Source organism: Dendrobates tinctorius, unplaced genomic scaffold, assembly GCF_039654945.1.
Source record: "Dendrobates tinctorius isolate UK_male_01 unplaced genomic scaffold, ASM3965494v1 ptg000644l, whole genome shotgun sequence".
Taxonomy (NCBI): domain Eukaryota; kingdom Metazoa; phylum Chordata; class Amphibia; order Anura; family Dendrobatidae; genus Dendrobates; species Dendrobates tinctorius.
In genome coordinates, this window is record NW_027362296.1 from 2,501 (window position 1) to 29,083 (window position 26,583).

Genomic DNA, 26,583 nt, shown 5'->3' on the forward strand with positions numbered 1-26,583 from the left:
AAACGGACAGCCATCCGTCACAATCCGCCATTAATGCAAGTCAATGGGGAAAAAACGGATCCTCAAAAAAAAATTGAGGATCCGTTTTTTTTCAAAACCTGGCGGATTGTGACTGGTTGCAAAAAACTGAAGTGTGAAAGGGGCCTTATCAGGGCAACTCAGCGTTTACACCCCACAATCAGGAGGTCAGTCCCCCCATGGGATCTTAGTCTTGTCCTTCAGTCTCTTTGCTCAGATCCCTTTATCCAGAACCAGGAGATGCTCATTTCACATCAAACAATGAAGGTAGCATTCCTAGTGGCTATCACCACAGCAAAGCGTATAAGCGAGATACAGGCTCTATCCATTCGAGATCCATATCTCCGAATCTGGGAGGATCGAATAATCATGAGACTAGATCCCACCTTTTTGCCCAAGATTGCATCAGTCCAAAACCTAAACCAGGAGATAGTCTTGCCCTCATTTTGCGAGAACCCCTAAAATGATAGAGGGCCCTGCACAAATTAGATGTACCCCAGGCAGTTATTGATTACATCAAGGTCACGCAGGGTTGGAGACGGGACCATAACCTATTTATACTTTTTGGGGAAAAAAAATAGAGGGAAGGCGGCCTCAAAATCCTCCACCGCGAGATGGATAACGTCACTAATCAATTCGGCCTATATCTCTCAGGGGGTCCCCCCACAGAAGGTTGAAAAGCTCACTCAACACAAGCATTATCAGTTTCCGGGGCAGAAAGGGCAGGGGCTTCGGTAAACCAAATCTGTAAGGCTGGTTTCACACTAACGTTTTTTCAGCGCAGCGCATCAATGTGCATACGCCATGCTCACCTATGTTTCACATGGGGGCGCATGGTCTAGCGTTTGCACGCGTTTTCGTGCACATGCGCTTTTTGTGGTGTGCGCCTAGGTGCGCCGGACACAACCTGTTGCATTTATGGTCCGTCCAACCTGTGTCAAAAAAACGCATGCACACGGAATGCGCAAAAAACATCACATTACAGTCTATGGGAACTGGACATGCGCACGCCTGTGTTTAAAATCGCGTGCGTTTTAAGAGTTAACATGTCTACAAACTGGTTAAAACACATGCGCCTAAAAAAAGCAAATGCATGCAAAACACATGATGCGTTTTTTGCATGCATTTCTATTGCGCACAAAGCACTGCGCTAAAAAACGCTAATGTGAAACTAGCCTAAGGCTGCAACCTGGTCCAGGTTGGACACATTCTGTAAACATTACAAATTGGATGTGTTGTCTAACCAGCAGACTGCTTTCGGGAGAATGGTTCTCCCGGCAGTCATCCCACCCTAAGGGGATACTTTAGTATTCTCCCTGGCACTGTCAGGAAGGACGTCCTGGAAAATAGGCATTAGACTTACCGGTAATTATGTTTCCAGGAGTCCATCCTGACAGCATGGATAGTTCCCTTCCCAAGTTAATTATGTCATAATATGATTCTGTAAATAAAGTGTTCAGTTGCATCATCCACGGTGTGGTACTTGGAAAAATACTGAGGGAATGTGGGTGGAGAATGTTTTTAAACTCGTGCGCTCTTCCTGTCTCTGCAAGGAGGCGAAGGACGTCCTCCCTGGTGCTATCAAGATGGACTCCTGGAAACACAATTACCGGTAGGTCTAATGCCCATTTTTATTATCCTCAACAACTTCTGGTTCACACTCTTCCAGAAATTCTTTAAGTATGGACATCTCTTGAGAGTCATGGTCCATTTCTTCTTCTTGGATAAGCTTCCTTTTTCTTAGCCTTTGAAATGATAGAGTGGATTGGGAGAAAAAAGCCAGGGAAGATTGGCTGGGCTCTACAGATGTGTAGTGGGACGAACTTAAACCCTCCATGTATAAGGATTAGTTCTACTTTAGGGCTTTTCTGTCCGGGGCTCTTATATAGGTGACTGGACAAAGCGCCTTCCTCTCAGAGGGACTCCGTTTTGTCTAGCTGTGAAAGCAAGGGGATGCCCAAGTGATCACCGGTGGTTATCTGCAACAGATTCCCCAGTGACCGTCAACATTTGTGTGTTACAGCATGTTAAGTAAACCGGAAAAGATGTCATAAAAAAGGCACCGGGCATCTGATGTCACTTCTGGTGACCGGGCACACAGCATATATGTGCTTTAGCGAGGGATGCAGCCAGAAGCGATAGAAGCGTCCGGCATTCAACGCTAGCCGGTTGCAAGGTCCTGCACCATGAGGAGGAAGAAGAGACAGGCTGGAAAGCTCAGAGACCTCCAGCCTGATACCCTCCAGACTTTAGCCTAAGGTGCAGACTGGACAGGAAGTCTAAGGAGATAGGAGCAGTTGGTCTCCGCTGCCTGGCTATCCAGGTACTTTTAAAAGCAGTGTCTGCTGCCAGCACGGAGCACCGCAGGATGACCTCTTCACCCAATAGAGACAGGAAAAAACCGGCAAGGCAAAGTGGAAGGGGCCATTTGACCTCTGTTTCTTGTCCTTATTATGGTGGGGTGACATCCTCCTGTGGTGCTGTCGTAGAGAGTTATTGGAGAAAAATTGAGAATTTGAATACCAGAAGTCTCCCAGCCTGGAAAGAGTTGATTGCATTCAGGAACTTAACACAATAACTTAATACAATAGGTTTATGGTTAACGTACACTTGCAACACAATCCAATAGTGGCATGCTACACCACAGGCAATGGTGCTCAGGCTCTCGAGTTACGGTCCCAAATGGGTGATTTTTTCCATCCGTACCATAGTGTAATTCTATGCTTTGCTGATTTTTTTTTTCTTTTGGTGGGGTAAACACTGATGGGTATGTGTCACAAATTAGTGCACACCACTGATATATTGTAAGATTTTTCTAACCAACAATCCTTCTAACAACCTGAATGGTATATGCAGAAAGCTCCATTACGGTTCCTGGTACCCACATACATAGAATAAAGCAGACTAGCCTTGCTCAGGCAAACTGAGGAGGAGGGTAAGAATACAAGGAGTGAAGAGAACGCTTATTCTTTTTATTGAGTACAAAGACTTGTACACTTCAGTGCCATAAAAAACTGAAATAAATAAATTCTGAAAGTTAAATCAAATGAATTTCAATAGGTGCTATCGTTTTACAGTTTTAAGTGAAATTAATTGAAGCCGTCGGTTCAGCGAACCAGTAAGGGCATAGGAATTGGAGAGCTTCAACTTCATCCTTTCAGAGAGGACATTCCTGCTCTCATAATCTCGTCCACCAGCAGGATATTGCTTGCAATAACAGTGCTAGGAAAGAAAAGAAGGCATGAGGTCAGTGATGGAAAATGGTAGACCAACAGGCAACATGACATACTGAGAATAATCTAGTGTAGGAATGGGGTGTACAAGGTATGAACACTTATTATAGGGTAGTCACACTGGGCACTTATTGTGGCATTTTCGCTGCTGAATCTGCAGTGAAATCTGTTGCTAAACTCTACACCAAAAGTCAATGAAACCCAGAAATGAAGGTGAGGCCTAAACTTGAGCCACCTACAAGTACCAGGTACTGCCACTGTCTTTCAATTACATTTTGGGCTATGTACACCTAGTAAGGGAGTAAAATCAAGCGAGAGGTTCCCTTTTAATATAGTCCGGACCAAGGACACTAATGTCTATGCGTGAAAGACTATGAGGCAGCACCTAAAGTAGTTTGAATCTACTCTGGATGACACAGATGAATAGACTCACCAGGAATGAAGAAGCTGTTTCTTAACACTGTAATTGTCCCAGATTCCTGCCTCTGATGACACCATTGGTTCACCTACAGTTGAGGAAAAACCCAAATACTTGTATAATACTTGTACGAGGACATTACACTTCATGGGTAGATTAGGTATCATGACACTTCAGAAACGATAACCAGTATTTAAAGGGGTGATCAGAAGGCTAATTACATTTCTTCCTAAATCCCTCTCTCTTTGATGCCATAATCCAAACTAATTTGTAATACTGTTTATTTGCATTAAAAATTCCCTACCGTTCCTCAAGTTACACCAACTGCTATTTTTTTCCCTGATGATGCTTGAGTATACCAGTGCATGCTGGGGTACGCAAATGAAATATCAGGAGGCAGAGGCTGCAGTCACTGCTAGAGACCTTGCCCCCTCTCTAAAATGAATGGTCACCAGAGATGTTCATCTCAGAGGCAGGTCTAGTCCCAGTACACTGTGCACAATGACTGCGTTCAGATCAGTAGTAAGGAATCGTTAACAGCAGTATCACAATACCTGGCTTGTAGAGACCAGCGCCATCCCCACAAGTGACGTCAATTATCTCTACAAGCCATGTATTGCAATCAAGCTCGCCAACTCCTTACTACTGATCTGAGCTGGCAATATAGAACGCTCTGTCACTGGGCAAAGCGCAAGAGGACTAGCCCCAGCCTGGATACAAGCGTCACTGATAATGCTTCATTCCAAGGAGGGGGGACAGACTGCGACAGTGACTGAAGCCTCTGCCACCTGATGACGCTTTGTGTATCCCAGCATGCCCGGTGATTATCAAACGCAGCGTCATCAGAAAGGAAGTAGGAAAAAATATAGAATAGCAGTTAGTGTGGTTGGGGAACAGTACGGAATTTTTATTGCAAATATATCAGAAATTAGTTTAGGTTATGGTATCAAATCGACATGGATTTAGGAAATTTACTTTGCCTTTGGATGACCTTTTTAAAGACTATGGACACCTCTGACTTAAGAAAAGCGAGTTTTACATATGTTGGTTAGTTACCTTTAGTTAATAAAGTGGTATTAAGTTTCCATCTGTAATCTTTATACCTTTCTTCATTTTCTGCCCCCTAGTTTGCATTTTGCAGATCAAACCAAACTTGGCCTTAGGCCAAGGACAGACAAGCCTTTCATCCACAAAAATCGGACAATTTTCATCCATGTGGCATCCGTATTTATCATCAGATAAAAATGCACACCCATAGACTCATCCAAGACCAATAAGAGCACAGTGCATACTGAAATTTATTTTTCACACAGACACTTGGTCTGTCTGAAAAAGAAAAATCTCATCTGGTCAATACATTTCCCTATTATACACATGTTGAGCTCCTACACAGTGAAAGTGTGTGAAGGGTGGGGGAGAAGTAAGAGCGATCACAACTGAAGAGAATTCTACATTTGGATGTACATAGGTTACCTTTAAAACCCATCATGTCCCCAAATGCTACTAAACTGCAGACAGACTAATAGTGTTCTAAAGCTGTGCAGCTGCCACACTGCCCAGCTATTGGGAGGAAATGCACTCTATCCCTCCCAGCCACAAAGGTGAGGCTTCAGTCACCGCTCAGTACATAGCGGGTGGTAGTTGTAACCACACCCCCAGCACTAACAGCCAGCCCAATCGGCTCAGCAGTGCATCAGTACAGAAGCAGCCGGCTGTCAGTCAGTGCAGAGTTGTGGTTACCACTACCACTCACTGTGTACCGAGAGGTGACTGAAGCCATGCCGGCTACCTCTGACTGGAAGCTGGAAACTACCAGGAGGAATAAAGTGAACTTCCTTCTGCTAAGCCAGGCATTCAGTGTAGCAGCCACACGTTTAAAACACCATTAACCTCTTAACGACCAGAGCAATTTTTGGTTTTGCATTTTCACTTTTGCCCCCCTTCTTCCCAGAGCCATTACTTTTTTAGTTTTCGGTCAATATGGCCATGGGAGGTATTGCTTTTTGCAGGACAAGTTGTACTTTTGAATGACACCATTGGTTTTACCACCATGTCGCATACTCAAAAACAGGAAAAAAATTCCAAGTGCGTTGAAATTGCAAAAAAAAAGTGCAATCTCACACTTTTTTTTTTTTTTTTTACTAGGTTCACTAAATGCTTAAACTGACCTGCCATTATGATTCTCCATGTCATTATGAGTTCATAGACAAACATGTCTAGATTCCTTTCTATTTAAGTGGTGAAGAAAAATCCAAAGTTTGTTAAAGCATTTTGATCTTTTTCTCATTACGCTGTTCAGCAATCAGGTTAATCCTTTTTTTATATTCATAGATGGGGCGATTCTGAAAGTTGCGTTACCAAATATCTGTATGTCTGATTTTCTTTTTAATTGTTTTTTCAACTTTTGGCACGCTTAAATAGTCATAACCCGATCGGCTCGACTACATACAGGTGATGATCAGATCGCCTGTATGTAGCAGAATTGCTCACTTGCTATGAGCACCGACCACTGGGCAGCGCCCATACCAATCCGGCAGTGACAACCAGAGGTCTGCAGGAGACCTCTGGTTGTCATGCCAACCCATCAGTGACCCACAATCACGTGATGGGGTCACCAATGGGCAGGATTTCTGGCACGCTTGCCGAAAGTGCAAGTTAAATGCCGCTGTCAGAGTCAGCCGCACGTGGATTTAGATTTCACCTGTGGCTTAGAGGCACATGTCAGCTGTTCAAAATAGCCAACATGTGCCAGAGAAGATGTGGGCTCACCGCCAGAGCCCACATCAAAGGGAGGGAGTCCGACATCGGTGTACATTTACACGCCCGATGTCGGAAAGGGGTTAACATACCTATATCCACAGGTTAATAGCGTTTATTTTACATAACCAGCTCCCACTGCAGACAAGCAGCCTAGTAACAATAAGATAAGCATGCTATGTGCTGTTCTCCTGAATACATGTAGAAGAACGCGATCTTCCGATGCAGAGGAAAAAGAACAGACATTGATATAGCACAGAACTAAGACCAAGGGAGCAAAGAAGCCCACTTGAGTATTCTCTGTGCAAAGTCAAAGAGAATATCTTTTATGAACCCCAAAAAAACTAGTAGACTTAAAAAGTTCTAGAAATTATTAGGTCGATGTGAGACAGTCATTAGTCAGACAAACGTCCTTTAAATAAAATACTTCTCATTAGTGTACACGATTCTCTGAAATTTACAATATACTGGAGGGAACTTGATAACTTGTCACTTTGCTGAAACTGATAAACCAAAACTTTGGTCATGTAAAATTAAGACTAGTTACAGGGTTTTACTGCGGTTTTCAAACCAGAAATAACCAACTGTTTAAGATTTGTGCTGTGCGTTATTTGTGTTTAATTGCTTTTATAATTTCTTATCAGAAACATTAAAATAGCCCCAGTGGTCAGTATGACAATGGCAAGATTTCTAATACAGATTAGACAGGATAGGAGGAAGGGAGCCGGTATGCTGATCTTGCAACCGGATTGTGATTTTTAAACTATAATCTAGCATCAAAACCAACGAAGCCGCCTAAAATTCCCCTTCTGAAAGGGCTCAGCTGTATAGCAAAGTCAGGCCTGAAGTCCCAGGTTGTGACACCTCAGCATGCAGAGTAGGGTCCTGAAAAAAACCTTCTGCGGCCCCTCTTGCAGTGAGCGAGATCTCTTGCTTCACAATAGCCCAGTGCTGCCGCGCACTGTAACAAGCTGGTTCCAATGGTAACACACCGTTTAGTGACTTTGTAAGTTAGTGGAAAGCGCGAGAACAGCCCCGTTGGGTTGAGCGATTTCACTTTGCATGCTGGGATCCCACAGTGCAGAAGCTTGGGGCACATAAGGGTTACTTCTGTGAGGCTTTGGTACTGAATATTTCGTAAAAAAAATCACCAGTCTCTACTTATTAATTAAAAAAGCAGCCCCAGATTGATGGTAGTCTATAAAACATGCTAGAAAGAAAAGAGAAAAGAAGGACGCTCATAATGAAAAAAAGTGTTTCATGCTATTTTTTTAAGTGGAATCTGTCAGCAGAATTTTGCCATGTAATCTGATGACAGCATGAGGTAGGGGTTAAACCACAGATCAACAACGCCTCTCTTATCAAGGCCATGCCACTTGCATGCAGTGATTGTTTTAGCACCAGGAGCTTATCACTGCTGGGACTAGCAGCAGTGCATGCTAGTCTGACACGCCCCCTCTCCTGTGACAGGCAGCGTACTGTCTATAGACATAGTATATAGAGCCTGGTGTGGGCGGGGTTAGATTTCTCAGCTCTGCTTCACTGCCAAATCTAAATGCTCTGATTGTCTGAGAACAGCTGCACTCCGTAATCTAGGTCAGTGTTCCCCAACTCCAGTCCTCAAGGCTCACCAACAGGTCATGGTTTCAGGATTTCCTTTGTATTGCACATACGATGCAATTATCACCTGAGCAATACTAAGGAAATCCTGAAACCATGACCTGTTGGTGGGCCTTGAGGACTGGAGTTGGGGAACACTGATCTAGGTGATACATCGTTCGATTCAGCTCCTCTTTGCTTACATCAGGCTGCTCTCGGATGAGGTAGCAGAAACCTACTGACAGATTCCCTTTTAGTCAAGCTTTTTTTTTAAAAAAAAATAAGCATTTAAAAACTATTGTACACCAGATATAAGTAGCGCTGCAGTCAGAAATCCAGTCAAGGTGTAAAAATCCTCTGTAGTTAAAGGATAACGTAAAAATGTAAGCGAAAGGTACCCGAATTTAGGTCCACACCAATGAGCTGTCCTGATTCTGCATATTCTGTCTGAAGTTTTACTAATGTTTCTTGAGGGTCATATCCAGAGTTCTGAGCAAGAACCTGCAAGGGAAAGAAAGGTACATGAGTGGCACCTCTTCTCCGGTCACTGTCCGAAGCAAAGTATGGAAACCGGCCCTTTAGCAATCACGTATCAAGGCAAATTACACCTGAAGGCTCCAATTCAAAGTATTTTATATCACATTCTTTGCACAACACAATGCTGTGCAAAAATTCTGTGACCTCGAGTTTTCAACCAGCTCCATCAAAATGAGCTTAGAAAGGGCAGGACGAGGCATGGCGGTCTGTCTAATTCATGATGAGTTGTGCCATTACTTACATCTGCCTGACCAGAGTAAGATTTGTGGCAAGCCGCACGCCATTTTAAAGACGCATCTGCTTCATTAAAAAGTTAGAGCTTTTTAATGAATCAGGCACCTCGGAATCAGAATATTAAGAGTATCAAAGGTAGGAGGAAAGAAAAAAAAAAAGTTAAAAATTGTTAATAGCTTTACCTTGGGAATGATGAGGAGAGAATCAGCAAAGGCCTGCACACCCAGCTGAGCTCTGCCTTTCACATTAGGCTTGTGCTTGACAAGAGCATCAGCAATCGCCACTTCCAGAGCCCCTGCGCCTGGCACAACACAGCCTAAGGGCAGAAAGAGGAACATTTCATTACAAACATTCTGCTGTTGGGCACCCATCTAAGCCTTAGGAATCACACGTTACAATCCTGTGACAGCCATTCGCAGCGTTAATGCCTTCCTGCACAAATGTACATGTGACTGATCATGTTGAAGGAAACCACTCAGATGCATGCTGCTTGAACCACAGAGCCAGGCTGTATGATCACAGCTGTGTGTTCACTCAGGCTGCCTGTGGATCGGACAGCAAGAATGACAGGTTCCATTATAGTTCATGGAAAAATATAGCTTTTCAGTGAGATACATTTAATGGATGGTAGAATGTGATGTAAGAGGGGTTTTCCCATCTCCAAGAATCTCTCTCAATTTGTAGTTGCTGTAATAATAATATCAGCGAATACCTCCAATTAGAAATGTAGTATAGTTCTTCTGATAAGCTATGTCACTTACCCCATGTGCAGGGATTTGCAGTAGCTTAGGTATCCATGGTCACAACCACTCCGTGACAGTGGTCGTAACCATGGATACCTAAAGCTACTGCAATGCCCTTTACATGGGGTAACCGACATAGCTTATCAGAAGAACTATACATTTCTAAGCAGAGGTACTTGCTGATATTACATACTGGGATAGGAACTTGAGATGGCAATACACTTTTAAGAACAGGCTAGATTTTTACCCATCTGAATCTACTGTCCGTATGAATAGATTAGCATATGGTAAATGCAACTGGTCTGGAAGTTTCATAATTCTAAACACTGCATACCAGTTGCATTTACCAATTAAGTTCAGCAAAATGTATTCCATCTACGGTCTTGGTAAACAGCATTAAATTATCCATAATATAAATTGACTATGAAACAGAAAAAAGCAGCGTCATAAAATGGAACAATGAGCATTAAAGTGTAAATAAAGTGGATTTACCCCTTATTTCAACTCACCATCCTCTATGGCATTTTTCACCGCACGCAGGCCATCTCTGATGGCGTCTTTGATTTGTGTGAGTGTGTGTTTATTTGGCCCCTTGACCAGCAGGGTGACAGAACGTGGATTTTCACATTGTTCTATAAATGTAAACTTCTCCTCACCCTAAAAATGAAAGCCATGTCAACATTACAGAAGGAAAACTGTACAAAGACACATACAAGAATATCTAGCTTCCCCCACTCACCATAGTGTACTCATAAACAAGACCAGCATGTCCCAAGCACTCAGGGGTGAGATCATCCACAGAGTTCATGGCATTGCCACCACATGCGAGGGTAAGCCTAGGAAAGGGCAGCAGTTAGGCTCCAAGTGATACACATACGGCGGTCACACCGGACAGAAGACGAGAAGGACACCCACCTTTCCATATTTCTCCTCTTTGCTCTGCGGAGAGCTACAATCCCTTCCTTAGCGAGGGCATCCAATGAAAATGGGTCGATTCCCTACAGGGCAGGAAACTTGTTAGAACAAGGTTCTCATACATCATTCTACATTAGTCTAGGTTCTCATACATCATTGTACATTAGCCTACAATTAATTTATGGCTGGAATCGGGGTTGTAGGCATACAACAAGGGCTGAGTGAAGAAAGCAGTATTAGGCCAGGCACAGATGAAAGAATAAAAAAAAGGACTATTTTCTTTCAGATTGTAATCGGTTTGTCTGTATTTAACATCCATGTGGCTTTGGGTTTTATACATCAGTAGTCAGAAAATTATTTGGTGTAAATTTTATGTTAATAGCAAGATATGTGATATACTGATAACATGAATGGGATCTGATTTTATTTTTTATGCGCACTCAGACATATATAGCAAGGTCTCCTCTGAATCATGGATAATAGCGCATGCTGCGGTATGGGACCCGTGTACTGCGCTCGCTGAGCAGGCCCTTACCACGCAGAGGCTCAGCGTGTACTGTTCTCCTGAATACATACCAGCAAATAAGTTCACCAGCAGCAGAGGAAAAAGAACAGGCTCGCTCTAGCACAAGATAGAAGCCAAGGGTGCTACCAATCACACTTGGGTGTTCCTTGTGCAGGCCCACGGGGACAAAGCAATACTTGGGGAACCTCACCTTCTGGTTTATCACTATGAAGCCTTTGCCGGAATCTCCACATACTGTTTCCTTCAGGGCTACGATTTTTTTTACCCTCTCCTCAATAAATTTCCTCTCGGCTTTGACTAATTTTTCCCGCTCCTCTGCACTTTTGTAGAAAAATCCAGAATTGACTTCACTGTGTGAGCAAAAAACAAAGAAAAGTGAATGAAAGCTCAATATCCATTTTTACATTTTCTGTGTGTGACATCTTTTTTGAATCAGATCTTTTTTATTAAACATTCAGGAATCAATACAGAAAGAATATGACATCTTATATAGCTAGTAAAATTTACATTGAGAGCAAATATTATTTAAAGGGTAAAACTCTTCCTGTGTAAGAATAAATAAAAAGAAGAAATCTCAAAACACAGATATTTGCATAAAATTGAGCCTATAAACAACATGGCTCCACAAATAAACAAAAATCAAAATTATACATCAGTGCCTCATTTCAGCGGGAAAACCATCCCCGCCACTCCGCATCATATTTCGCCCCCCCCCGCATATCAGGTCCAATCCACCCCAGCCCCCTCCCACCGCGCCACTCAAAATCTACTTTGCCACAAAGGGCACTAGACTTTATTTTCACCCCCCAAGCATCCCCTCATCGCAAGCACAACAGCAACTGGTCCAACATCGCATCCCGTACCAGTGCGCCCGAGGGGAGACCCGGTGACTCCATCCATGGCTGCCAAATTTTGTAAAACTTTCTTAATGCATTTCTTTTTAAATAAGCCCCCCTTTCCAATCTGATGACATTATTTAGTTTATTTTTAAGCTCTGACAATGTTGGTGGCATAGGATCCAACCAATGATATGCAAGTATCTTTCTTGCCTGATACAGGATGCGTGCTATTCCCAGGGCCACTGCAGAGTCCGGGTCAACCCCCTCCTCCCACAAATTCAACAAACATAGACGAGGTGACGGTCGTATTGTGATATGGTATACTTGGGCTATGAGTCCCAGGGTCTGCCTCCAGAAATCCCCAATGTGCCCGCACTCCCACATAACATGCATCAAGTGGGCATCATCCTGCCCACACCTAACACATTGTGTATTGGGCCTAAGTCCCATTTTAAATAATAAGCTGGGTGTTTTATATACCCTGTGAATGAGATATATTTGCGAAAGCCGCTGGCACTCAGAAACCGCCATTTTAGGGACCTGTTCTAGAATATCGGACCACTGGTCCTCCGTCAGGGGGCCAACGTCCCGTTCCCACTTATTCTTAGCAGCAGTCAGTGGATATGTCTCCAGATGGGCAGGTAATAATCTTTTATATAATTCAGAGATAAGTCCCCTAGAAGACTCAGATGTAAGTAGCATATGTAGTGTTTGATTATGTGTCACTATCACCGGATTTGTCCTTCTCTGTTTTTCCAATGCATGTCTTAGCTGTAAGTACTGATAAAAGAAGACGTGCGGGAGGTGAAATTCTGTTCTCAATTGTTCAAAACTCTTAAGAGTATTATTTTGCAAAATTTGTGACACCAGATAAATCCCTTTATCTTCCCATCTTCCGAACCCCACCAGCTTTTTGATCTCTTGCAAATCCGGATTTCGCCACAATTCCGTAGGCCCATTTATCTTCAAAAGAGACTTACCCCTATCCCACACCTTGAAAATCATAGCCAACGTGGGGTATCGTGCCCCATTTATCTGCCGTCTTCCCACCTCCAACCGGCACCCTGGATATTTCCATACCGATCCTTCCCTCACAATATCACCACCATTGTCACACGCCCCGTCTCTACCCCAACCCTTAAGATGTTGCATCTGGGAGGCTATAAAGTATATGAATGGGTTTGGCACCGCCAATCCTCCCTCCTCCTTCCCTCGCTGCAGTATCTCCAAGCGAATCCTAGCCTGTTTTTTCTTCCAAATTAATTCCCGGAATAATGTATTTATTTTTGCAAAAAAGTCCCTACAGATCCACACCGGAGAATTATGTATCAAATATAATAATTGTGGCATCATTACCATTTTGATTAAGTTAGATCTACCAATATTCGACAACGGCAGGCGACACCAAGTATGTACTTTTGCTCTAAATCGCTGCAACAGGGGCTCCAGATTCAGAGCCCGAAAATCCTTCGGGGCAGGACTAACAATTATACCCAGATACCTAAACCTCCGAACTACAGGGACCGGTATCTGCAAATCTGAGAAATCCGCCGGGAGAGGGTCTATCGGCATTAAAGCTGATTTGGACCAATTAATCCGAAGACCAGACCTCAGCCCAAATTCTCGAATGACCTCCATTGCCGGCAAAATCGAGGAATGTACCTTATCTAAATATAGAAGTAAATCATCCGCGTACAATGATATCCTCAACTCCACAGTTCCACATCTGAATCCCATTATTTCTCTGGACTTCCGAATTGCAACTGCCAATGGCTCCACCGCAGTAGCAAATAGCAAGGGCGAGAGCGGGCACCCCTGTCTAGTACCTCTCCCAAGAGGAAAAGACTCAGAGACCCTGCCATTAGCCCCAACCTTCGCCACCGGCGAGCCATACAACAGCCTCACCCAATTTATAAATCTGTGTCCAAAGCCCATTTTCCGAAGTACCGCCCACAAAAAACCCCACTCCAAACTATCGAACGCCTTAGCGGCGTCTAAGGACAAAATTGCTCTTCCCCCCAACTCCCCAGAACTATGTTGAATCCCCAAGTATAGTTTCCTAAGGTTCATAGATGTGGCTCTGCCTGGGATAAATCCCGTCTGATCCTTCTGTATAACAGATGAGATAACTCGGGACATCCTATTGGCGAGTACCTTGGCCAATAATTTAACATCTGTTGATAATAGGGAAATCGGGCGATATGAATCCGGAACCTCTGGATCCTTTCCGGGCTTTAATATTAAAACTATCAAAGCTTCCCTCATAGATGGCGGGAGGACCCTCTGCCTTTCAGCCTCTTCAAATACCTTAAGTAGCTTAGGTAGCAGTAAGGGTGCATAGGTTTTGTAAAACTCGCCAGGCAGGCCATCCATTCCTGGAGCCTTTTCATTTTGCATCTGACCAAGCGCCTCCTCCAACTCCTCCAACAGGATGTCCCGATCCAATGAATCCCTATCGCTATCAGCCAATGCAGGGAGAGAGAGCGCATCCAGGTACTGCTCAATCTCAGTCTCCGTGAGACTGCAATCTGATGTGTATAGTCGCATATAATACCTCCTTATCTCACTCACTATGTCCGCACTGTCTGTCACAGGACCACCCGAGTCCGTTTTTAGCCTATTGATATATGAAGATCCGTCCTGTGCTCTAATGACCGTGGCCAATAAATGTCCTACTCCCTCCCCCTCTATAAAATATTTTTGTTTGAGGAAATAACGTTTATTTGCTGCCGCCGACATGAGGTTTTCCCTGAGCGACCCCTGTGCCTTCTCCAAAGCTTTTTTAGTTTCCTCTGTCGGGTTGAGTATCACCGCAGCCTCCGCAACAGACACCTCCTGGATCAGACTCTGGGTGTAGCGTCTATTTTGGCTTTTCCGTGTGCATATTTCTCTAATATATAAGCCCCTGACATAGGCTTTCATGGAATCCCAGACTATGTGTGATGATGCAGAGTACTCATTAAGTTGAAAATATTCTAGAATGGCATCATGCAAAGATCCCCCTATAAGCTGGATCCAGAAGGGATTAAGCTTCCAGATAGGTCTAGATAGGGTGAGGGGGTGTCCCCATGAAAGTGTGACATGTAGCGGCGAGTGATCAGATACACTTCTAGGCAGGTAGGCCACCCCTCGTACATATGGGGTCATGAGTGTATTCCCAATGGCCAGGTCTATCCGTGACATAGCGTGGTGGGAGCTAGAGTAGCAGGAAAACTGTCTGGCTGTGGGGTTTCGGACACGCCAAAGATCTACCATACCCAGCTCCACTAACGTTCTAGCAAATGAGGTTGAGGCTGCATCCTCTGATATGTTTCCCGAATGCAACTTATCCAAATAGGGATGCAAATATGTATTAAAATCTCCTATTAGAAGAGTCGGCGCAGGGGGAAAGGAACCCAAAATAGACAAGATTCTTTTTACTGGTTCGACTGAATAGGGCGGGGGGATGTATATGGCAACCAAAATAAATTGTATACCGTATAACGTGCAAAGCAAACATACAAATCTGCCCCCAGGGTCAACCACTGATTTAGTACATGAGAAGGGGATGGACCTGTGCACCAGCACACTGACACCCCGCGCATGGGTCGAGTACGTGGAATGATATTCATGTGAAACCCATCCCTTTCTTAGCCAATGAATATTATCTTTCACCATGTGGGTCTCAGACATACACAGGATAGCCGGGAGAAATTTCTGCATATTAGTAAATATAGCACATCTCTTATTTGCATCCCCGAGCCCCCTAACATTCCACGCTACAATATTAAGTGATATCGCCATAAGAGCAGACTAAAAAATGAGAAATCGGAACATACTCCACTCCCGAGGGAGAGAGGCAATCTCCACCATCCCTCAGTACAATGAATTGGGCGACACGGCTGACGCACATCACATCCCACAGAACAATTAGGGAATACAACAACAAACGAAAAAAACAAAGGAGGGAGAGGGAGCACTGCACACCAGTGCACAGCGCCCCTACCCCCAAACACAAGTGTAACTTGCACATTTCTCTCAAATAGAGAGAATCAGGGCTAGAAAACTCGCCCAGAGTCCATGCAGGGAGAAGGGTCCACAGCTTGTCACTGTAACGAGTGTCCACAGCAATCCGGTCAGCTCCCGCCCTGAATCCGAAATGGAATGAACAGTAGTAATTATACCAGCATAGCGTCCTAGACAAAAAGGAGTAACAACACCTGGTGGCGAAAAAAGGGAGAACTTCAAGTATTCTTCCTCCTCATGGACCTCTCATTAATATCCAGCCAGGACAGCGCCATTCCCGCCGTATCAAAAAAGTGCGTTTCTCCATTCACATCAATCCGCAGTCTAGCAGGGTACATCATGGAATATGTCACCTGTAAGTCACGTAGGCGTTTTTTAATCTCAATAAATTGCGCCCTTTTACGCTGCACCTCCAGGGAAAAATCAGGGAAAATGGAGACTTTCCTCCCATTAATAGCAAGTTCCTTAATGTCTCTGGATCTGCGCAGGATAGCATCTCTATCTTTAAAGTGTAGGAGCTTAAGCAAGATGGGACGCGGGGGTGCTCCCGGCGGGGGGGCACGCGTAGGGACCCTGTGTGCTCTCTCAATAGTAAAGAATGGGGACAAAACATCTTTACCAAAGGTGTCCATTAGCCATTTTTCAAAAAAGCCAAGTGAGTCAGTCCCCTCCGTCCTCTCCGGAACCCCCACCAGTCGCAGATTACTTCTACGGGAGCGGTTCTCTAAATCATCCACCTTGTTCAGCAGTATTGTAATATTTTGCGTGGCTTTTCCCAGCTCCCGTGTTATTGGTGGCAATTTATCCTCCGTCGCACCAACACGCTCCTCCAGTTCCCCCACCCTGGCAGTCACCCCTCGCAGCTCTTGTTTAATACAGGCCATGTCCTTGGTGACAATCTCCATTTGATTACTTAGAGTGGCCAGTGTGGTATTGCAGGAGTTAATTGCTGTGAGGATTTCTCCCAGTGTGGGCTCAGCAGTCACAGACTCCGGCTGCTCCCCATCCCCCACTCCTTCCTCCTCCAGCACAGGCCCCTGTGTCTGCACGTGTTGGGCTGAAGGGGGGCTGTGTGTGACATCTCAATGATGCCTCACTCAAAGTGCGGCTACTGGGAGATAAAGTTATTTTTTTCCTGGGAGCTGCTGGATTTCAGTTACTGGAGTGGTGTATACATAGCAGCAACAGTCACCTCAATTCACTATACTGTGAGCGGCCTGTAAGCACAGCCTGGCACTCGGACAGCGCGCCCTGCAGCGCATATGTGCGGAGCGAGCCATGAAAGCGCGGAGGTGCGCTTGCAGCCACCACTCACAGTACAAAGGTACATGGCGCACAGCAGTGTAAAAACGACATTGCTGTGCACTCTCGCGTCTTTTGTGACATTTTCTAGCTGCTTCAGGGTTTGGAGAGTGGAAGTGGTTGAAACGTAGAAAGATTCTTCTTTGACACAGCAGAGCCATCACAAAGAAACATCGGCCGAACAGTCAACAAAGCGGCTTCAGGAAAAACACTGCCAGCACCAAGGAGAACCTAAGTGGCCCCGTCAGGTGTGCACATTGATTTTTTTGAACGCACGTCAACAATTTTTGGGGGCGTTTAATATACGGTCTAAATAATTTTATATCATCTTAGATTGGACTTTTTTTTTTTTTTTTTTTAGACAATATGATACCAAATGCATATTTATTTTTGAAGGTGGAAAAGTGGGGCAATTTAAATTTTTTTTTTTTTAATTCTTTACTCCTCCTTGAGGACTTGATCTTTTATAACAAACTACCAATGCCCTTGTATTGCAGTACATAGTGAAATCGTGGTTCTCCAATGAAGCCTTTCATTGCGTCACGGGGCCCAAAGTGCTTTGGGAATCAAGTCATGCAGATGCTGTCAAGAGATTGACAGTGGCATCCAAGTGGTGAAACTGCAGTGACCAGAGGAAGCTCCTGTCGCCGCTGTTACAGACAGATGCCAGCTATTTAACACAGCCGGTATCTGCCTGGTATGACACCGGCTCAGGCCCTGGGAAGGCTTCACATAATCCTTAACGGAAGGTGATGAAAACATACATCAGAGGTCCTCTACTCTGTTCATGACCCACCAGGAGTAAGAAAACTCAGTAGCTCAGCTTCCTTTCCTACTGTGACCTGGACATCAAAGTCACAAGTTTTAAGAACCCACCAGTCTCTATTCTGGGTCCTAACAGATCATTACTTAAATGTTCCATTTATATTCATCTCCTCAACCGCAAAAGGGAAATCACTGGCTTCTATATGCTGGATTACAGTGGTAAAGACATCAAACTAGATCAAACCCTGGGAATGAGAAGGCCGAGCTGTCCTAAATGGTCAGTAGGAATTTATTTCATAGAATTTCCAGAAGATCCTTGCAATTTAGAAAACAAACCCACACATACATACGTTTTCTCATACTCCAGCGACACATTACAGGTGAGAATATAAGCATCCTCAATCCTCTTTTTCATGTCAGGATGACGAGCCCCATGATCAAGCACAAGTCCTCTTATTAACCTAGAAGGAATTAAGACGTTCTCAGGGACACAGTACATGAAGTAATAATCCTCATTAATAATCCTGTGTTACTGAAAGTGTTCACAGTTGTGCCGATACGCTGCCAAAAAGGGAACGCCAAATAGCAAAGCACACATGCTGTTTACTTTAGCATGGTGTCTGACTGCATAACCTACCACAAGGCAATGCAGAATTCATCCATGCAGTGGACCATTCTTTAAACGGACCTTTCACCCACCCCAAATTAAAAGCACCACTCCAGCATTTTTTCGTACTGCAGCACTGTAGTGGTGCTACCAAGTTCCCTGCCCCTACTCATACTTACCAGCACTACTCCGGTGGGCCTCCATTAGTTTGTGACCTGGATGATCGCCCCAGTATTTGCTGGGAGACCAGGTCAGTTCCCAGTGCAAGTCTAGGAGCCTCATTCTTTACCATAGACTTGCACTGAGCGCTTGTGACAGCCATCTCTAACTTCCGGTCAGTCAGACGTTCGCAGTCACAAGATGGTGGCGCATGGCCGGGAAAAGCTGAAGACGGCGGGTGGGGATTATAATATTAGGTGCAGGGACCTTACATTAGTAGCACCACTCCAGCACTGCAATAAAACAAAACAAAAAAAAAAAAACGAGTGGTGCTTTAAAAATAAAAACTGGATTATTAGATGTTTAAAGGGATTGCCCAACATTTTTTTTTTTTAAGACATGGCTTAATTAAAAGGGAATCAGAAAATACCGATTAGTTATTCTGCAGATAAACAGTGTTAAATGCCAACCAGCTGCCTTACGGAAAGTGCAACTAAAGAGAGAAAATTAACTTTCCTCCTCCCGGGGAGCTGTCGTCTTCCAGTCACAAGAGTGCTTAGAGCCGGCTGTGAACCAAAGTGCCAGGGCATGCGTATGGCAGCCGCTCACAGCATGGAGTCAAATTCATTTTCTCCCTGCGGCTTTTTCAGTAAGGTGGCCGGCCAGCCTTGTAATGCTGTTTTCCTGCAGATTAAAGTTGCCAGGTACTGCACATCCGCCCCCTATTCAAATCAATAGGGGGCAGACGTGCAGCACCCATCCGTGGCCACTCTACAGTAGATGGTACTGCGCTGTGCAGCTGTTTGGTCCACATTGCGTTAGGGGCCATGCGTTGAGCACATCCATTATATAGCGGCACTAACGCTATGTAACGGGTGCGTTAATGCACCCATTGGCCGCAATTATAGTAACGCATCCTAAAGCATGCAGATATCGGCATGCGTTACTCTATGACGCACCCTCGAACACGGTCTGCAGCGTTTTCAGGTGTGTAGGGTTTAGCGAAATGCTACCATGCGTTAGCGCATACCGTTAGCGCTAGGGCACAAAAGATGTGCATCAGCGTTAGCGCATCTGTTTAATGGATCCGTTAAACGAATGCCCCTAATGCAATGTGAACCTAGCCTAACTGAGCAATATTGAGCAACATCGAGAACAGCTGACCGGCGGGGGGTGCCGGGTGTCACAACCCCATCTATCTGGCATTGATGACCTATCCTAAAGTAGTGGAAACCTCTTTTTAACCATATATATGCAAGTTAATAGCGGTTTCCATGGTGACTGGATCCCTTTAAAAATTATACTCACCTTTCAGCACATAACAGGTTGGTCTGCTCTGGCCCTGAAGGCAGTAACCACCCACTTAGAAGTCACAGCACCGCTGCAGTCTAATTGCCTGCAGTGGTCTGGTGACAGAGAAATGTCAGGTGCTCTCTTACTTAATCATCTGACGGCTGCAGCCATGTACAAGCTGTAGCAACTTCTGGAACAGGACGCACTGGGTCAGTATTCCTCCATTTATGCCTAAAAATGATAATTTTGCTAACGGACAATCCCTTTAACTTATAGTACATAGGAAATATGAATACTACTTACGTTGTGTCACTTTCTGTCTTATGCTTCATCTCCATAATTTCCACCATGTACAAGTCAATTGGCTCGTTGGGTTGTCTTATGGCCAAAACAGAGTCCACAACAGCCTAAAAAGCAGGATCCGGTCAGGCAAGTTCAGAACAGACAGTGATGAGCAGAGTCACAACAGAGACTCACAGCCGGGTGTGAGGAGCCAGAACATGGAGGGATATAGTTACCTCTGTCAGTACATCAGCCAGCTCGGCGTGGACTTTGGTGCGCAGCGAGGTCCTGGCCACATTAATGAGCGTTTCTCTGTCCATTTCTTTAGATACCTTCACCTCGTCTAAGACTTTAAGTGCTTTCTCTTTGGCTGCTTCGAATCCTTCAGTGACAATTCTTGGGTGAAGACCCTTAAAACACACAATGAAAATAAATGAAAGAACTGGATTCAGATAGAGGTCGCTATATATGCAATCATAGGGCCAATTTGTTTAATTTGCCTACTATTAACCCCCAGAGTTTTTTCGGCTTTGCGTTTTCGCTCCCCTTCTTCCCACAGCCATAACTTTTTTATTTTTCCATCAATATGGCCATGTGAGGCCTTGTTTTGTGGGACAAGTTGTACTTTTGAATGACACCATTGGTTTTACCATGTAGTGTACTAGAAAAGGGGAAAAAAATTGCAAAAAAGTACAATCCCACACTTTTTTTTTTTTTTTTTTTACTAGGGTTCACTAAATGCTAAAACTGACCGGCCATCATGATTCTCCAGGTCATTATAAGTTCATAGACCCCAAATATGTTTAGGTTCTGTTTTTATCTAAGTGGTGAAAAAAAATCCAAACTTTGTAAAAAAAAAGGAAAAAAATAAATAAATTGCGCCATTTTCTTATACTCGTAGGGTCTCCATTTTTCATGATCTTGGGTTGGGTGAGGGCTTATGTTTTGCATGCCGAGCTGACTTTTAATGATACCATTTTGGTGCAGATACGATCTTTTGATCACCCGTTATTGCATTTTAATGCAATGTCGCGGTGACCAAAAAAACACGTAATTCTGGGGTTTTGACTTTTTCTCGCTATGCAGTTTAGAGATCAGGTTAACGTTTTGTTTTTTTTTGACAGCTCGGGCAATTCTGAATGCGGTGATACCAAATATGTGTACGATTTTAATTGTTTTATTTTGAATGAGGCGATTTGAACTTTTATAGCTTTTAAAACATTTTTTTTTTTTTTTTTACTATTGGCATGCTTCAATAGTCTCCATGGGAGACAAGAAGCTGCCACAACCTGATCGGCTCTGCTACATAGAGGCGCTGCTCAGATTGCCTCTATATAGCAGATATACTCACTTGCTATGAGCACTCACCACTGGGTGGCACTCACAGCAAGCTGGAACTGACAACTATAGAGGTCTCCAGGAGACCTCAGGTCGTCATGCCAACACACCGGTGACCCGCGATCACATGATGGCGTCACCGGTGTGCACATTTCTAGCGCGACTGCAGGAAGAGCTTGTTAAATGCCGCTGTCTGCGGTATTTAACTAGTTAATAGCCACGGGTGGATCACGATTCCACCCGTGGCTATTGCGAGCACGTCAGCTGTTCAAAACAGCTGACATGTCCCGGGAAAGATGTGGGTTCACTGCCGGAGCCCACATCAAAGGGAAGGAGTCAGACATCGGCGTAAATGTACGCCCGATGTCGGAATGGGGTTTTCCACTTTTAGAAAAGTGAACCCCAAAAGTTGTTCATTATGTTAAATAGACACAGATAGTATGCAACTTCCCCCAATCCTGCGCCAAAGCTCTGGTATCTGTTATAGATACAGTGGTGACATCACTGATGCAGAAAGGTTAAAGGGTTTGTCCACTACTAGGACAACCCGTGTTTCCCCTTTTAAAATAATAACACTTACCTTCGGTGCCAGCACTGGCTCTCCCAGGGATTGTGTGGCATTATGTTACACGATCCCTGCGGCCAATCAGGGCTGGCTTCACTCTCCCCAACCCTGGATGGGGGGGCGAGTGAGAGGGGTCTCACTTCCTACATATATATGCAATTTGTCCCAAGGAGTGTGAAGCCAGTGACAACTGGACTTGGGGATCGCATAACAACGTCACATGATCCCCGGGAGAGCAAGTGTCGAAAGTAAGTTTAAGTGTTATTTTACAAGAGGTAGGGATTGAGAAGGGGCTGACCTAGTAGTGGACAAACCCTTTAAGCTGGTTGTGCACACTATCTCTGCAGAGTTGCTGAGCTCATTGATTGGCTGCAGCAGTGATGTGAGATGTTGAAGGCACTGCATGTGGACCCGCTGAGGCGGCGTACTCTCTGATCTTGTTGTTTTTCCTGACATGTAACACTTGGGGTGCACTGCTCTAAAAGTCGAAAACGCCATTTAAAAAATAGTGTACAGGACATATTACTCTGGGACTACATATCCACAGGCTCAGGGCGCTCCATGGTCATACGCTGCTCTCAGTCAGCAGGTTCACTGTAAGAATGACCCCTCTACACTTCCTAGCTGTCCAATGTCCCGTTCAGCTCCCGGGTACCTCGGATATGTAGAGGTCCGCCTGCTTTAGCAGCTCCCCAATGATCAGCACGTTGGAGGTCGTCCCGTCTCCTGTAATGTCGTCTTGTGCGGTGGCTACTTTTGCAATTAAGGAGGCTGTTGGATGCTGGATTTGCTAAAAAAGAAAAATCCCCAAAAGATGTTTACTGCTCATTTATCACATCACTTTAGCCACACTCGTGTGCCCATTACCCACCCACATACATACCATTTCATGGAGCAGGACATTTCCATCCTTCGTGAGCTTAATATCTCCAGCTCCAGAGACCAACCTGCTCCAGAGAACTCAGAGTCAGACAAGAACAGTCAGAATCTAACAGACCACCTACCACGGGATAAGTGATCACTGGGGTACAAGTGGTCGGACCCCAATGACCAGGACAACAGACCTCAAAGTCTGGTAACAAGTGCGGGCCACCACGGTTCCATTCCCTCCCGACAGGACAGCACATATGCAATAGCCACAAGGGACTTTGGATCCTCCATTCTCAGGATCATTGGGGTCTCACTGTACGGCGGTGCACAGATCTGAGCAGTACAGGGAACTATAGGCGACTTATCCAAACAGGAGCTGAGGTTTTGGGAGGGAACTCTAACAGCCTGTGACAGATGGACTCAGAATGGATCAGCAGCCATCTATAATGGGCTACAGCATGGCTTCCTACAGAGCGGCCCACCTACCACCACCCTACAATGATGTGGGATCAGAGAATGGACTGACAGGGCCAATGCTCAGTAAGGGGAAGCGAGAGCCCCAGGCCCGAACACAAGCACAGCCATCAGCATACATGGCGGGGCCCGCGGCGGACACCGCACAGCCCGGCGCACGGAGCCCGCGGCGGACACCGCACAGCCCGGCGCACGGAGCCCGCGTCGGACACCGCACAGCCCGGCACACGGGAGCCCGCGTCGGACACCGCACAGCCCGGCACACGGGAGCCCGCGGAGGACACCGCACAGCCCGGCACACGGGAGCCCGCGGGGGACACCGCACAGCCCGGCGCACGGAGCCCGCGGGGGACACCGCACAGCCCGGCGCACGGAGCCCGCGGGGGACACCGCACAGCCCGGCGCACGGAGCCCGCGGGGGACACCGCACAGCCCGGCGCACGGAGCCCGCGGCGGACACCGCACAGCCCGGCGCACGGAGCCCGCGGCGGACACCGCACAGCCCGGCGCACGGAGCCCGCGGCGGACACCGCACAGCCCGGCGCACGGAGCCCGCGGCGGACACCGCACAGCCCGGCGCACGGAGCCCGCGGCGGACACCGCACAGCCCGGCGCACGGAGCCCGCGGCGGACACCGCACAGCCCGGCGCACGGAGCCCGCGGCGGACACCGCACAGCCCGGCGCACGGAGCCCGCGGCGGACACCGCACAGCCCGGCGCACGGAGCCCGCGGCGGACACCGCACAGCCCGGCGCACGGAGCCCGCGGCGGACACCGCACAGCCCGGCGCACGGAGCCCGCGGCGGACACCGCACAGCCCGGCGCACGGAGCCCGCGGCGGACACCGCACAGCCCGGCGCACGGAGCCCGCGGCGGACACCGCACAGCCCGGCGCACGGAGCCCGCGGCGGACACCGCACAGCCCGGCGCACGGAGCCCGCGGCGGACACCGCACAGCCCGGCGCACGGAGCCCGCGGCGGACACCGCACAGCCCGGCGCACGGAGCCCGCGGAGGACACCGCACAGCCCGGCGCACGGAGCCCGCGGAGGACACCGCACAGCCCGGCACATGGAGCCCGCGGCGGACACCGCACAGCCCGGCACATGGAGCCCGCGGCGGACACCGCACAGCATATACACATCCCACGTTACCAGGCAGCGCCGGCCGTCCGCTCATACACGGGTAGCGCACAGCACGGGGCTCTTACATCTTCATGGTGCCCTTAGGCCCGAGGTTGGTCCGCAGCACATCCTGGAGCCCGCGGGCCGCACTGATGTTAACGGCGAGGGCCGCATGGGCCCGGGCGACCTCGGCTTTCGGGTTGAGGGCTTTCACGGCCGCCATTGTGGTGCAGCGGGGGCTCAGGAGAGGAGAGCGGAGACAGCGCGGCACACAATGACCAAGCCCCGGCCTTCCCTGCACGCCGCGATCGCAAGAGACAGGGGCCGGCGCTTCCAGAACAATCTAGCTTGCTCCCCGGCAAGTCCCGCCCGCAGGCCTAGATGATTGGTCGAGGACCCAGAACCCGATCTATGATTGGCTGCTGTGCAGCTTAATCTCGCGAGATCCATAATGAACGTTCTCTTCCCACTAAGTTCGTGTAACCGTCGGAGGAGGCGACTGCTCCTGGGGTCGTTCCGGGCGGCTCAGGGATAATAACGTGTGTGCCGCCATAATAAACGGTTACCGGTACAGGGCAGCCGCGCATCACTGCCTGCATGGCCGCTGGCACACTAGTAGCAGATCGCGGCTAGTTCCTCCACAGCCCGGCGGCCAGCGCACCACGTGTCATGTGTGCCACATACGGAGCCATGGAAGGAATGGACCTGTTTCCCATAGCAACCGCCAACACACCCCGCCGTCTCTGTAGGACACAGGGCTGTGTGGGGAAACCCAGGTGCAATCACTGCAGCGATGAGGCCGTGTTTACAAGATCAGTATTTGGTCAGTATTTTACCTCAGTATTTGGAAGCCAAGACCAGGAGTGGGTGATAAATCCAGAAGTGGAGCCGGGTTTCTATTATACTTTTCCTCTGCTTGCTCCTCCCCTGGTTTCGGCTTATAAATACGGAGGTAAAATACTGAGCACATAAAGAGCGTGTGCATGTGGCCCAAGTGTGTACGCTGCTTCTAAAGGGATACCGATGCCCGAACCACAGGCAGCAGCAACCAGAGCCGGATGGATGTGAGCACTGTAACGCTGCAGCATTGGTAGAGAACACGTATAAACGGGTGGGATTCAGCCGATTCTCCCCAGTTCAGTGGAACCGATTGTTAAAAAAAAAAGGCAGCCAGTTCCCCGTAACGGGGAGATCCAGAGCCGCAATCCGGTACTTTGTTGCAGCGGCGCCGGCGGGCAAGTTGTCAAAACCACAGAGGAGGACTCTTGCTCTGCTTCCTAGCCCCACCCGCCGGATACCGCGCACTGATACGTGCACTCACTACTGCACGGTGACTGAGCGGACCCCGGCGTCCCCCGTGCACTGATACCTGCGGCAGTGCTATTGGGGATCTGGAGTCACCGAGCGCTACACGCGCCACTTCCCAGTGTAAGCTACCTGCGCTGGACTCGAGGCTGCAGCCTGCCATCTTCATCACCCCGGTCACCGATGCGGTGGTGTGCTGCCAGTGTGTGCACGGTGGAGCAGGACGGTGTGTGCGGTGCAGGGACTGGGGGCCATCCAGGAGGCCTGGTCATCCGCCGCCGGGAATTAATCCAGGGCTGTGGAGTCGGAATCGGTATAAAATGGTCCGACTCCTAAAATATATAATAAATTGGGTACAGTAGTTCAATGCAGAATGTGCTGAATATTTTTTCATAGGAATTTGGGAAAGTTATGAAATGTCCTATAAATGGCTGTTATATTCCTGACCTAAAGGCTACATTCACACACAGCATTTTTGCTGCGTTTTTTGAGGATACTTTTTTCAGCTGCAAAAGCAGATCAGCTTTTTAAAAAAACCGCATCACCTGAAAGGTTTTTGAGCTCAGAGATAATGTTTTCAATAGCAAAAGCAGATTAGAAATCGGCTCTATTTATCCATATCTGTCTATCCATATCGTATCTGTACCAAAAAGAATGAAAGCCAGGTAGCACGCAG

At 46.8% G+C, this 26,583-nt stretch overlaps 1 protein-coding gene and 2 non-coding genes across 3 annotated transcripts; all 3 read right to left on the bottom strand.

The window, feature by feature from the left end:
• Positions 1 to 2,969: 2,969 nt before the first annotated feature.
• Positions 2,970 to 24,966, bottom strand: LOC141079260 (T-complex protein 1 subunit zeta). Its single transcript, XM_073565305.1, has 14 exons — positions 24,689 to 24,966; positions 23,019 to 23,082; positions 22,791 to 22,925; positions 20,469 to 20,642; positions 20,254 to 20,357; positions 18,242 to 18,352; positions 11,171 to 11,330; positions 10,455 to 10,537; positions 10,279 to 10,375; positions 10,049 to 10,196; positions 8,979 to 9,112; positions 8,424 to 8,526; positions 3,685 to 3,757; positions 2,970 to 3,240 (listed from the first exon to the last, which is right to left on the bottom strand). Exons 1-14 carry the CDS (start codon positions 24,823 to 24,825, stop codon positions 3,168 to 3,170), a joined length of 1,596 nt encoding a protein of 531 aa, XP_073421406.1. The 5' UTR covers positions 24,826 to 24,966; the 3' UTR covers positions 2,970 to 3,167.
• LOC141079262 (small nucleolar RNA SNORA22) lies at positions 6,603 to 6,734 on the bottom strand. The gene has a single exon (XR_012228258.1). It is a non-coding gene; the product is annotated as a small nucleolar RNA SNORA22 (small nucleolar RNA).
• On the bottom strand, positions 18,428 to 18,556 carry LOC141079261 (small nucleolar RNA SNORA15). The gene has a single exon (XR_012228257.1). It is a non-coding gene; the product is annotated as a small nucleolar RNA SNORA15 (small nucleolar RNA).
• Positions 24,967 to 26,583: the final 1,617 nt, after the last annotated feature.